The sequence below is a fragment of the Oncorhynchus mykiss genome, chromosome 6 (genome assembly GCF_013265735.2).
Source record: "Oncorhynchus mykiss isolate Arlee chromosome 6, USDA_OmykA_1.1, whole genome shotgun sequence".
NCBI lineage: Eukaryota > Metazoa > Chordata > Actinopteri > Salmoniformes > Salmonidae > Oncorhynchus > Oncorhynchus mykiss.
The window spans coordinates 84,079,472-84,094,477 of NC_048570.1; the positions used below are offsets into that span (position 1 = coordinate 84,079,472).

The window sequence follows — 15,006 nt, forward strand, 5'->3', positions numbered from 1 at the left end:
CCGTATTTCACTGAAAGAATAAAAGTTTTGTTTTCGAAATGATAGTTTCCGGATTCGACCATATTAATGACCAAAGGCTCGTATTTCTGTGTGTTATTATGTTATAATTAAGTCTATGATTTGATATTTGATAGAGCAGTCTGACTGAGCGATGGTAGGCAGCAGCAGGCTCGTAAGCATTCATTCAAACAGCACTTTAGTGCATTTTGCCAGCAGCTCTTCGCAAGCACAGTGCTGTTTATGACTTCAAACCTATCAGCCTAATGGCTGGTGTAACCGATGTGAAATGACTAGCTAGTTAGCTGGGTGTGCGCTAATACTGTTTCAAACGTCACTCGCTCTGAGACTTGGAGTAGTTATTCCCCTTGCTCTGCAAGGGCCGTGGCTTTTGTGGAGCGATGGGTAACACTGCTTCGACTTTCGCTGTTGTCGATGTGTTCCTGGTTCGAGCCCAGGTAGGAGCGGGGAGAGGGACGGAAGCTATACTGTTACACTGGCAATACTATAGTGCCTATAAGAACATCCAATAGTCAAAGGTATATGAAATACAAATGGTATAGAGAGAAATAGTCCTATAAATACTATATTAACTACAACCTAAAACTTCTTACCTTGGAATATTGAAGTCTCATGTTAAAAGGAACCACCAGCTTTCATATGTTCTCATGTTCTGAGCAAGGAACTTAAACATTATCTTTCTTACATGGCACATATTGCACTTGAACTTCTCCAACACTTTGTTTTTGCATTATTTAAACCAAATTGAACATGTTTCATTATTTATTTGAGGCTACATTTATTTTTATTGATGTATTATATTAAGTTAAAATAAGTGTTCATTCAGTATTGTTGTAATTGTCATTATTACAAAATACATTTAAAAAATATGGCCGATTAATCGGTATCGGCTTTTTTTGGTCTTGATACAGCGATCTGTTGATAACAGATAAGCTTTGTTGTGTGTGTGTGTGTGTGTGTGTGTGTGTGTGTGTGTGTGTGTGTGTGTGTGTGTGTGTGTGTGTGTGTCAAAGCAATGTACACCAGTACATTTCACTTAATCTGATGACTGATTAGCTAGAGCATATATGACTGAGATTGTGAATGATTCTTAGGCTTGACTGAATTCAGCCTCCGGTCGAGTTCGCACCTGATGACGGACCAAGATAGAGTTAAACAGAGGGCCAGTTACTGTTATAACTGAGGTATAAAGGAACACAGTCACTGAGTAGTGTCATGAGGTGAGTGCTGAGTAACTACAGCCTTCACCTTAATGCTATAGTCTGTGATAATAATCTTCTCTGCCACTCATTCTTCTGATAATAGTAGAAGTGACTGATGAGTATTTGTCTGTCTCTGTATTCCTAAGTATCACTCTGTCTGCTTGTCTGTCTCTCTGTATTCCTAAGTATCACTCTGTCTGCTTGTCTGTCTCTCTGTATTCCTAAGTATCACTCTGTCTGCTTGTCTGTCTGTCTCTGTATTCCTAAGTATCACTGTCTGCTTGTCTGTCTCTCTGTATTCCTAAGTATCACTCTGTCTGCTTGTCTGTCTGTCTCTGTATTCCTAAGTATCACTCGGTCTGCTTGTCTGTCTGTCTCTGTATTCCTAAGTATCACTCTGTCTGCTTATCTGTCTGTCTCTGTATTCCTAAGTATCACTCTGTCTGCTTGTCTGTCTCTCTGTATTCCTAAGTATCACTCTGTCTGCTTGTCTGTCTCTGTATTCCTAAGTATCACTCTGTCTGCTTGTCTGTCTCTCTGTATTCCTAAGTATCACTCTGTCTGCTTGTCTGTCTCTCTGTATTTCTAAGTATCACTCTGTCTGCTTGTCTGTCTGTCTGTCTGTCACATGCAGTCCCTTAGTAGTGTGGCTTTCCCCATTGAATGGTTCTTTCTCAACTCTTTCCTCGATTCCCCGCGTCCTCTCTCCTTGCCTCCTTCTCAAAACGCATTGGAGGAGAGAAGGTCTCAGGGGAGGGACCTCAGATCTCCTCCAGTTATAGGGAGGTGAGTAACCAAGGAAACCAGGAAATAGAAAACAACTACACAGACTAACATGTCACAGCGTAGTATGCATGGTTATGTCTGATAGGAGAGCTGTAATGCAGCATGCATGCTTACAGTGCCTTGCGAAAGAATTTGGCCCCCTTGAACTTTGCGACCTTTTGCCACATTTCAGGCTTCAAACATAAAGATATAAAACTGTATTTTTTTGTGAAGAATCAACAACAAGTGGGACACAATCATGAAGTGGAACGACATTTATTGGATATTTCAAACTTTTTTAACAAATCAAAAACTGAAAAATTGGGCGTGCAAAATTATTCAGCCCCTTTACTTTCAGTGCAGCAAACTCTCTCCAGAAGTTCAGTGAGGATCTCTGAATGATCCAATGTTGACCTAAATGACAAATGATGATAAATACAATCCACCTGTGTGTAATCAAGTCTCCGTATAAATGCACCTGCACTGTGATAGTCTCAGAGGTCCGTTAAAAGCGCAGAGAGCATCATGAAGAACAAGGAACACACCAGGCAGGTCCGAGATACTGTTGTGAAGAAGTTTAAAGCCGGATTTGAATACAAAAAGATTTCCCAAGCTTTAAACATCCCAAGGAGCACTGTGCAAGCGATAATATTGAAATGGAAGGAGTATCAGACCACTGCAAATCTACCAAGACCTGGCCGTCCCTCTAAACTTTCAGCTCATACAAGGAGAAGACTGATCAGAGATGCAGCCAAGAGGCCCATGATCACTCTGGATGAACTGCAGAGATCTACAGCTGAGGTGGGAGACTCTGTCCATAGGACAACAATCAGTCGTATATTGCACAAATCTGGCCTTTATGGAAGAGTGGCAAGAAGAAAGCCATTTCTTAAAGATATCCATAAAAAGTGTTGTTTAAAGTTTGCCACAAGCCACCTGGGAGACACACCAAACATGTGGAAGAAGGTGCTCTGGTCAGATTAAACCAAAATGGAACTTTTTGGCAACAATGCAAAACGTTATGTTTGGCGTAAAAGCAACATAGCTGAACACACCATCCCCACTGTCAAACATGGTGGTGGCAGCATCATCGTTTGGGCCTGCTTGTCTTCAGCAGGGACAGGGAAGATGGTTAAAATTGATGGGAAGATGGATGGAGCCAAATACAGGACCATTCTGGAAGAAAACCTGATGGAGTCTGCAAAAGACCTGAGACTGGGACGGAGATTTGTCTTCCAACAAGACAATGATCCAAAACATAAAGCAAAATCTACAATGGAATGGTTCAAAAATAAACATATCCAGGTGTTAGAATGGCCAAGTCAAAGTCCAGACCTGAATCCAATCGAGAATCTGTGGAAAGAACTGAAAACTGCTGTTCACAAATGCTCTCCATCCAACCTCACTGAGCTCGAGCTGTTTTGCAAGGAGGAATGGGAAAAAATGTCAGTCTCTCGATGTGCAAAACTGATAGAGACATACCCCAAGCGACTTACAGCTGTAATCGCAGCAAAAGGTGGCGCTACAAAGTATTAACTTAAGGGGGCTGAATAATTTTGCACGGCCAATTTTTCAGTTTTTGATTTGTTAAAAAAGTTTGAAATATCCAATAAATGTCGTTCCACTTCATGATTGTGTCCCACTTGTTGTTGATTCTTCACAAAAAAATACAGTTTTATATCTTTATGTTTGAAGCCTGTAATGTGGCAAAAGGTCGCAAAGTTCAAGGGGGCCGAATACTTTCGCAAGGCACTGTATGTCTGATTGGAGAGGTAATGTTGCACGCATGGTTATGTCTGATAGGAGAGGTAACGCAATATGCATGCCTGATAGTTGAGGTAACGCAGTATGCACTGTTATGCCTGATACCAGAGGTAACGCAGTATGCACAGTTATGCCTGATACAAGAGGTAATGCACTATGCATGGTTATGTCTGCTAGTAGAGCTAATGTACTATGCACGGTTATATCTGATAGTAGAGGTAATGCAGTATGCACGGTTATGTCTGATAGTAGGGGTAATGCAGTATGCGCGGTTATGTCTGATAGTAGAGGTAATGCAGTGTGCACGGTTATGTCTGATAGTAGAGGCAATGCAGTATGCACGGTTATGCCTGATACGAGAGGTAATGCAGTATGCACGGTTATGCCTGATACGAGAGGTAATGCAGTATGCACGGTTATGCCTGATACGAGAGGTAATGAAATATGCACGGTTATGTCTGATAGTAGAGGTAATGCAGTATGCATGGTTGTGTGATAGTAGAGGTAATGCAGTATGCTTAGCTGTGTGATAGTAGAGGTAATGCACTATGCATGGTTATGCGTGATATTAAAGGTAATGCACTATGCATGGTTATGTCTGATAGTAGAGGTAATGCAGTATGCATGGTTATGTCTGATACGAGAGGTAATGCAGTATGCATGTTTATGCGTGATAGTAGAGGTAATGCAGTATGCATGGTTGTGTCTGCTAGTAGAGCTAATGTACTATGCACGGTTATATCTGACAGTAGAGGTAATGCAGTATGCACGGTTATGTCTGATAGTAGAGGTAATGCAGTATGCAGTTATGCCTGGTACGAGAGGTAATGCAGTATGCATGGTTATGTCTGATAGTAGAGGTAATGCAATATGCACGGTTATGTCTGATAGTAGAGGTAATGCAGTATGCACGGTTATGCGTGATAGTAGAGTTAATACAGTATACATACAGCATGCTTCCACCGAGCACAAGCATCAAGCCTATCTCAGTGAAAATTGAGGATCATTACTCTGTGTCAGTATGTGTTGCTGACCGTCTTAGTCAGGCTCCTACTGGAAATGACATGTCTCCAGTTTTTCTATCCACAGACATTCATGTAAGGAGTAAATAAAAGATGCCCTAGACGGGTCCCTGTTGTCTTCCGTGTCATGTCGAGTTGCCATATTGCCTGGATGGCTTTGGCTTTTATTTCTTCATGTTGGTGTAGGCTATATGTATAATGGATGCAGTGCATTCGGAAAGTATTCAAACCCCTTGACTTTTACACATTTTGTTACGGCCTTACTCTAAAATAGAAAACAGAAATACCTTATATATATACATAAGCATTCAGACAGACCCTTTGCTAGGAGTCATAAAATTGAGCTCAGGCACATGTTTTCCATTGATCATCTTTGAGATGTTTCTACAACTTGATTGGTAAATTCAATTGATTGGACATGATTTGGAAAGGCCACACCTGTCTATATAAGTTCCCACAGTTGACAGTGCATGTCAGAGAAGAAACCAAGCCATGAGGTGGAAGGAATTGTCCGTAGAGCTTCGAGACAGGATTGTGTGGAGGCACCGATCTGGGGAAGGTTACAAAATAATTCTGCAGCATTGAAGGTCCCCAAGAACACAGTGACCCCCCCCCCCCCCCATCTTTCTTAAATGGAAGACGTTTAGAACCACCAACTCTTCCTAGAGCTGGCCGCCCGGCTAAATTGAGCAACCGGGGGAGAAGGGCCTTGGTCAGGGAGGTGACCAAGAACCCTCTGTGGAGATGGCAGAACCTTCCAGAAGGACAACCATCTCTGCATCTTCTACCAATCAGGCCTTTATGGTAGAATGGCCAGACAGTAGCCACTCCTCAGTAAAAGGCACCTGATAGCCTGCTTGGAGTTTGCCGAAAGGCACCTAAAGACTCAAATCATGAGAAACAAGACTGAACTCTTTGGCCTTAAGTGTCACGTCTAGAGGAAACCTGGCACCATCCCTACAGTGTAGCATGGTGGTGGCAGCATCATGCTGTAGGGATGTTTTTCAGCGGCAGGGACTGGGATATTAGTCAGCATCGAGGGAAAGATGAACGGAACAAAGTACTGAGAGATCCTTTATGAAAACCTGTTACAGAGCGCTCAAGACCTCAGACTGGGGCGAAGTTTCACCTTCCAACAGGACAACGACCCTAAGAACACAGCCAAGACAACGCAGGAGTGGCTTCGGGACAAGTCTCTGAATGTCCTTGAGTGGCCCAGCCAGAGCCCGGACTTGAACCTGATCTAACATCTCTGGAAAGACCTGAAAATAGCTGTGCAGCAACGCTCCCCATCCAACCTGTTTTTGCTTTGTCATTATGGGGTACTGTGTGTAGATCGATGAGGGGGGAAAACACAATTTAATCAATTTTAGAATAAGGCTGTAATGTAACAACATGTGGAAAAGGTAAAGGGGTCTGAATACTTTCCGAATGCACTGTATGTTGTTGTATAGGCAGAATACCAGGGCATGGGGTAAATATGTCCCGATTTCACCCCGGGGGTTAACGCACCGTGGAATAGTCTCGAAATCTTCTGTTCCCTCTGTCTTCGACCTGAGAGTGTTTTTTTAATCATACATGCAGCTATATGAGATTACTGTTTGCTTTTTTCGGTGGCACTATGTCAAACTATCATACATTGTATATCTCTGGCGTGTTACTCTGTCCTGCTAATAAAGCTTGTTTGAAATTCAACATTGGAATATTGGCCTGTGTGCTTGCTCTGTGTTTTTGTTATCCATGCCTGAAGTTCTGCTCATTGGAATAATGAAGCAATTCTATTGATATTTGGTCCTGGGATAAACCTGGAATACTCTTGATATAATGGTGTAATACTCCTGGAACACCAGTGGAATAGCCTTGTGGGCAAAATGCAGATATAAAATAGTACTCACCCTCCGGATCTCCTCTTGCCCCCGCGGCCCGGCATGGCTCCGCCCATCCTCACTTGGCCCGCCCCCACCACCGCCCCCGGCATAGTAACGGGCCCCGGCAACTCACTGCCCATCTCTGGAACAGAGGACAGAGAAAGGTACCACATGAGAACATGGCATTAGACATTGTGTGACATTGTGACTGTATTACAGCTGCATTAATATTACTCTGAAAGCGTGGACATGGCCATGTGGTACCTGAACCTCCACAAGAACATGCCATGGTGGCTTTTCTGTTGTTTTCAATGTAGCCTAAATCCAGCCTGTTTTAGGACACAGAAAGACTGAATATGACGCTCCGTGTCATGCTGGGTGGTGAGCTGAAGCACATTGCGTGCCAAATCACAATTTCTCTCTCTGTGCCTTTCCTTCTCCCAGGCCTACCAACTCACCCCTTCTCTCTCTCTGGTCTACTCATTCACTCCATCAGCCAGATGTTATGGATATGCTAAACAAACCCCATTCTCTGCCCCAGTGCTTCCAGCAGTTTTGTTAATATTTGATACAAGCCAGCGTTTCCCCTCTCCTCTCCCTCCCTTTCCTATCCTTCCCTCTCTGTCTCCTCCACTAGCTTCTACTTTTCTCTGTCTTGGAAAACCCACAGCTGCAATGCAGACCCCAGCAAAGAACCAACCAACTAATTCATTCATTCATGAAGTAGCCTAGAGGTATGTAAACAACACTTCAACTCATACATGCATAATAACTAGTGCTCAGGAGGTGGCAGCCAGACATAGCATGGCATACTGTGGTTCTAGGTGAGAACACAGTGTCTGGCTACAGGAGGCTAGGGCTGGAGAGGACAGCCTGGACACACAGCGTCTGCCTACAGGAGGCTAGGGCTGGAGAGGACAGCCAGGACACACAGCATCTGGCTACAGGAGGCTAGGGCTGGAGAGGACTGCCAGGACACAGTGTCTAACTACAGGAGGCTAGGGCTGGAGAGGACTGCCAGGACACAGTGTCTGGCTACAGGAGGCTAGGGCTGGAGAGGACAGCCAGGACACAGTGTCTGGCTACAGGAGGCTAGGGCTGGAGAGGACAGCCAGGGTTTCTCCTATCATTACTTAGGAGCAGCACCACCACGTCTAGTAGCAGCATTCCCTGTGTAGCTTCTTCAATCCACCCAAAGACATCATAATATCACTGGCTCTCACAACAAAACACAACAAACATGGATTATAGCCTATCGCATAATCTGACAAATAGGTTTGTTACTGGGATAAGAGGAGATTAATGCATTGTGTAATCTGGCTTTAATGAAAAATAATGCTCTTTGGTAAATACATTTTTTTTTAAATGCAATGCTTTTAGATTCGTGGGAAGTAGTTTTAGGCTGGGTTTCTGTACAGCACTTTGAGATATCAGCTGATGTACGAAGGGCTATATAAAATAAATTTGATTGATTGAAGTAGTTAAGGAGTGTACTCTTCAGGAGAAATTAAATATTATTGGAACGCAACCCAGGTAATAATCAGTTGATTGTTCATTCTGTTCCATGCTTCTCTTCACATGGCAACCCTATATGCAGCCACGGTGCTGTTAACACCCCAGTTATTTCTTCATTAGACTTAAATGTGCATATCCAATGAGAGAGAGAGAGGCCTGCTGTTGTGGTTATTATTGGAAATGACAGTAACATTGAAGCTGTATTTCTTAAATGTTTTGGCAGTAGAACAGTTAGTTTCAATAATCAGTTAACGTTCCTGTATACAAAAGACATCAGGCCTAGGCTAAACAGAGCAAATAGAACTGGAGTGAATGCACATTAGGAAACGTAAGATTTAGGCCTATTTTTAGAGTAGTATTTTTCAACACACAAGGCTCAGGCTACATTCCATAGCCTACACATAATTTGATGACGAGCAGCAATTCAGCAACGTGTATATAAACCATTGTTTGCCTTCCTCTAAATGTTTTGCTTCTATATCACTACCAAACATGTATCATTGCCCAGAATTGATTATATTAATAAGAGCGCCGGCGAAATAATTGCACCTCCGCTAAGGATGCATTGTAGCCTTGTACTTCCGTAATACAGTAACAATCTAACAACAAAAGTGTATGCTGTGTGTACGTTTATTTGCTCAGTAACAATGTAACAACGTAATGACTACATAACAGCAACATTGTAATTAACGCCTTTGTGACTGTCATTACATGACAACTAGAGCTTCAAGGTTCAAACATATAAGGCATATAAAGGTAGCTTTACTGGTCATGCAAATAAGACTAGCTAGGCCACTAGGTTACTATTTAGGCCGTTCACTAAAAACTTTAACTTCTTCCTCAAATAACACTGAGTAAAGAAATCCAGGCTACTGTGTTGTTAGCGCCTAGCAAGCTGCAGATTTCATCTAGCTAATGACTGTCGAATCAACCGGCGATGGAGATGGACCAACAAATCGCTGTCACTGACACCAGTGCCAAACGTCGAAATGACTCGACTCAAATTGCCCGAGTTAACGTCGATAGGCCAAGGGCTCGGTATGCAAAATAACCTTTGTATCGTGAGGGGGACTGGCTATTCGGTGAAATCAGAGCACGTAGCCGCAGCTAACTAGCTGCCTGTTGGATTGAGCCAAAACGCAACCAGCATCTCATTTTGCGTGCAGATAATACATGCAAGACATTAAAAAGCTTCTGCCCCTATAATAGGCTGTTTGTGTGTAAATAATGGACGTATGTTCACGCTATAATGAAGGAAATGCGTTTCTAGGTGTACAGAAAGTGTTTTGAGGCTGCGATAGCTCCGTGGGGGAAGGGGATGCTGTGGAGAGCTTGAGCTCTGTGAGCCTGACGTCGGCGTCTTCAGCTAAGCGCCGCTTTCCATTCCGGTAAATGTCAAAAATAGATGTTACATTTTAAAGATATAAATCACCATTAAACCCCCACTGTGTTTGTTTTTTCCTTAAGATAAATCGCGACTTACCCGATGGATTGACCGCGGCGGGAGTTGCCATGTTGCCTCGATAGAAAAACAAGATGCAGCTATGAAAATGACGCACAATACGGCTCGAGAGCCCCGGGAGAGACAATCCGCTCAGTGGTTTGGCACGCGAGCTCTCGGTTCAGCCACCTATAGCCTCACATGCATTCGGTCGAAATACAAATAAGTCACGAATATCAACAATAAAGGCCCTGTTATTTCGGGTTCGCTTGGCCCGATGAAGTCAACGGTATTTTATAAATTCGTTCTTTCAGACTGAAAAATGCAAGATGTCTGAAAGGTGTCTAAACACCGCGAGACTTCACTTGAATTCATTATGTTTTGCCTGTATCTTTGCTTTGAGTCAAATTAATCTTTGAAAGATGGAAAGTCAGTTAATGTCAGTGAGATAGAGTAGCCTAACATCCTTTGCCAGTAATCACTTGTTGAATCGTGGTCCTATCTTTCATATAGAATAGAACAGCCCAATCAAGTAGGCTAAAATGTAATCCCAAATAGGCCAAATGTTTGCTTTGTAAGCATTTATGGCGCTTCAACAGCACTCACTTTGTAAAATACTTAGTGTTTTTCACCATTGTATCATTGTCAAACTATGAGATGGAAACGAGACCTAGCTACATGTGTTTGATGTGAAGATCAATCCACTTGAGATCCATAGAGGACATGACTTCCAATGTCACAGATCATTTTAAATGGATGAATCCACAGGGCATTGTTTCAGAATCTGCACAAACCAGCAAGATTCTGGGAGTTCGAGATGTAAAATCTAGGCCGTTCTCAAGGTTCCACCCATCCTGATTTAACTCACAATAGTTGCTTTTTTTTTCAATGTATGTTTTCATTTTTTCAATAGGGTTATATTTGCAATTTGATGTGCAAAATGCAACACAAGTGAAGACAGCGGAAAGATAATTTACTCCACAAGAGATAAAAGGAAGGTAAACTTGGGTGTAGGTTTCAGATTTCTCTGTAGGCCTAATCTAGGACTGAGTTACACATAGTTACTGTGTTACACCAATCATTTCAGACTACATGTAATCACAGATGGTATCTGTGACCATTATGTTGATTGTAGGCCTATTCCCATTTCAAACTTAACCCCCGGCCTGGTGTCCGGGGGGGGGGGGGGGCAACCGGGGGGGGGGCAACTGTTCTCCTGCCCTTTTTTTAGGCACAAACTACTTCAATATACATATACTTCTATACATGTTTTAAACTAGCACGCTGATACTTTCCTGGTTTAAATGAACCTATTGCAAGTGTCTGCATCTCTGTGCCTGTATCATTAGATAATACACCCCCCATTAGGCAAAGGCACGCCTAACTGCTCTGTTTTTCTCAGAAGAGATTAATATTCTAACTCGTCTCTCTCTAGATTACATTTCAAGTTTTCCTCTCCATTACGTGCACTGAGTGTACAAAACATTAGGAACACCTGCTCTTTCCGTGGCATAGACTGGCCAGGTGAAAACTATGATCCGTTATTGATGTCACTTGTTAAATCCACTTCAATCAGTGTAGATGAAGGGGAGGAGACAGGTTAAAGAAGGATTTTTAAGTCTTGAGACAATTGAGAAAGGATTCTGCATGTGCCATTCAAAAGGTGAATTGGCAAGACAAAATAATGAAGTGCCTTTGAATGGGGTATGGTAGTAGGTACCAGGCGCACCATTGTGAGTGTGTCAAGAACTGCAACACTGATGGGTTTTTCATGCTCTACAGTTTCCCGTGTCTATCAGGAATGGTCCACCACCTGAAGGCCATCCAGCCAACTTGAACCAACAGTGGGAAGCATAGAAGTCAACATGGGCCTGCATCCCTGTGGAACATTTTCAACACCTTGTAGAGTCCATGCACCAACGAACCGAGGCTGTTCTGAGGGCAAACGGGGGTGAAAATCAATATTTGGAAGATGTTCCTCATTTTTTGTACACTCATTGTAGTACCATTGCAAAGTTTAAAATGTAATATTTTTTCCACATTCATTACAATATATTTGTGTGGTCAGTCATATTTACAGTATGACATTGTGTGTTAATAAGACACTGAACAGTCATGTTTACAGTATGACATTGTGTGTTAATAAGACACTGAACAGTCATGTTTACAGTATGACATTGTGTGTTAATAAGACACTGAACAGTCATGTTTACAGTATGACATTGTGTGTTAATAAGACACTGAACAGTCATGTTTACAGTATGACATTGTGTGTTAATAAGACACTGAACAGTCATGTTTACAGTATGACATTGTGTGTTAATAAGACATTGAACAGTCATGTTTACAGTATGACATTGTGTGTTAATAAGACACTGAACAGTCATGTTTACAGTATGACATTGTGTGTTAATAAGACACTGAACAGTCATGTTTACAGTATGACATTGTGTGTTAATAAGACACTGAACAGTCATGTTTACAGTATGACATTGTGTGTTAATAAGACATTGAACAGTCATGTTTACAGTATGACATTGTGTGTTAATAAGACACTGAACAGTCATGTTTACAGTATGACATTGTGTGTTAATAAGACACTGAACAGTCATGTTTACAGTATGACATTGTGTGTTAATAAGACACTGAACAGTCATGTTTACAGTATGACATTGTGTGTTAATAAGACACTGAACAGTCATGTTTACAGTATGACATTGTGTGGTAATAAGACACTGAACAGTCATGTTTACAGTATGACATTGTGTGTTAATAAGACACTGAACAGTCATGTTTACAGTATGACATTGTGTGTTAATAAGACACTGAACAGTCATGTTTACAGTATGACATTGTGTGTTAATAAGACACTGAACAGTCATGTTTACAGTATGACATTGTGTGGTAATAAGACACTGAACAGTCATGTTTACAGTATGACATTGTGTGTTAATAAGACACTGAACAGTCATGTTTACAGTATGACATTGTGTGGTAATAAGACACTGAACAGTCATGTTTACAGTATGACATTGTGTGGTAATAAGACACTGAACATGCCTTTAGAGGAAATGTAAATATGTCTCGGTCCACTATAAACCACTGAAGGGAAATGCCGATTTGTATCAACAATGTACAACATGACATAAAACATTTACTTTCAAAATTGCAAACATCTAGTTTGGATTCCACATAGCACCTGCAGGGCTAGAGGTGACATTTATTGGGGTATTTGAGAATGTTAAGCCCTCTACTTGCAGTTTCTCAGATGGTGGGGGAAAAAAAATGTCATACAGAAAACTTACAGTGATTTATAAAAAGAAATGTATTCTACTAGCTAACTACCATTACCTTGAGAGACTAATGCAGTACAATACTTTTCATAGCGACATATTTGTCTTGTTACATAGCTGTGCAGAATGTCATTTAAAGAGACCAATTCCTAAGAAAGAATCGTTTTCAAGGTAAAAGTTATGCCAGAGGATAAAGTCTGACAGCATTGATTGTGCAATGATTTTGTTGTCAACCAGTGGATGAGTTACTGCAGTGTGTAGCCTATGTATTGTATATATTTACTAATCAATTGACTTAATTCAAAGCCTCCAGAGAAGGGCCTTACTGCAATTAAACATAGCCAATGCAAATAATCAGATTATTACTGTAGCTGCTTTGTTCTAAGATCTCATTTGAATGTGGCTAGCCTGGGGGATTCTCATTGGCTGTCAACAAACCCCCTTCATTGTTTGTTTTGTTGTTCACAGTAAGGTGGTAGCATGCAGTGTTGCTGTGTTTGGTTAAGGTCCCTTAGATACCACAAAGCAAGATCAATGAGTTATCTAGCTAACGTTCAGAGATAACCGTTAAATCTCTGCGTCCTAAAATAAAAAGCTGGAGCTAGTGGAGCATGCCTTATGGATTTTCCATTTTGCCCATCTTTGTTTACAAATGTGGAGTTGTTCCTGAATATTTTTGGAAAGTTAGCTGGCTAACTCATTCAAATAACATCTAGCCATTTTTTAAATGTAACCTTTATTTATCTAGGAAAGTCAGTTTAGAACAAATTCCTATTTACAATGACGGCCTACCCCGGCCAAACCCTAACCTGGACGACACTGGGCCAATTGTGCGCCGCCCTACGGGACTCCCAATCACGGCCAGTTGTGATAAAGCCCAGGATTGAACCAGGGTCTGTAGTGATGCCGCTAGCACTGAGATGCAGTGCCTTTGACCGCTGAGCCCATTTAAAGTGCTTTTTTTTTATCACAACACACTTAGCAGTAAAGAAGTGAAATGAAGGACATAAAAACAAAAACACAATAAAAGAGATTAATAAAATAATATAAAACATTAATTCATTCTGATTTATAGGGCCTGAAATCATAATGTCAACCAAACCTCTAGACAAAAACTTGCCTGCCAAAAGGTGCCCTGGGCTCGTTTTCATGTGGAAGTTGGGTTGCTAAATGTCTGACTCCCCCCCAAATCTGTCTGTCCTTCTCCAGACTCATTTGTCATTTGCCTGGGTACCAGTCTGGAGTCTGCTTTTACTCTAGCCAACTGCTCTGGCACAAGGTAATGATGGAGTGTCCCTGAATGCTACCCAGGGTAGGGAATTCCTACTGGGATTCTCTAATATAATCAATTAGAGTATGAATATTGGGCAAACTGAGTGGGAAAGAGAGTGAGAGGAGGACCTATAGCCAAGTTGCCCCCAGCACTAGTGGTGTAGAGTGAAGTTTCCCCCTAGACAGTGATCTTAGATCAGTTTAGCATTTACCCCACTAATGGTTAGGATAAGTTAGGAATGGTTAGGAGTAGTCAGGATTGGGAGAGGGGAAGCTGATGCCAGATCTGTACCTAGGGGAAACGTTACCCCTGAGCCTATAAAGTTTTTTGGTCACGTACACAGTTTAGCAGATGTTATAGTGGGTGCAGCTTGTGTTACTAGCTCCTAACAGTGCAGTAAAATGTCAAAGCAGTGCAACCTGCAACAGACTGGGTGTATTTACATCTTATTATGCTAACTGTATTCTTATAGTTTAACAAAACTTGGGCTGTATGACAAGTGTGTAAGTGTATTGTGTGTGTGTAAAGGATAAAGAACTTGTGTTCTTCATACACTATTCTTCCCCCCTCGTGTCTTGTTTGTCCTTGACCGGGGGGGTGGGGGGTGAGGGGGGGCTGACAGGTCCCAAAGGACAAGAGGAGAAGAGCGTAAGTCTCTCAGGAGTAGTGAAGAGATGAGGGTATTGTGTATTCCTTTCTGCCTGCCTGCCTGTCTGTCTGTCTGTCTGTCTGTCTTTATGCCTGTTTACCTGTCTTTCTGACTGTCGGTCTGACTGCCTGTCTGTCGTTCTGTATGCCTGTACGTCTGTCTGTCTGTCTGTTAATACTGTATTATGTATTATGCT

At 41.9% G+C, this 15,006-nt stretch overlaps 1 protein-coding gene across 6 annotated transcripts in view; it reads right to left on the reverse strand.

Annotated features, from left to right (window-relative positions):
- Window positions 1-9,953, reverse strand: part of LOC110526723 (aryl-hydrocarbon receptor nuclear translocator 2) — a 111,021-nt gene extending 101,068 nt beyond the window's left edge. For 4 of the 6 annotated variants that reach the window (XM_036981220.1, XM_036981217.1, XM_036981216.1 and 1 more), the window contains exons 1-2: window positions 9,638-9,953; window positions 6,667-6,781 (exon numbers count right to left, since the gene is read on the reverse strand). In XM_036981220.1, the coding sequence (XP_036837115.1) occupies window positions 6,667-6,781; window positions 9,638-9,668 (146 nt within the window). In that variant the 5' untranslated portion in view covers window positions 9,669-9,953. The remainder of the gene's footprint in view (window positions 1-6,666; window positions 6,782-9,637) is intronic. The other 2 variants (XM_036981221.1, XM_036981219.1) reach the window with 1 other exon arrangement.
- Window positions 9,954-15,006: the final 5,053 nt, after the last annotated feature.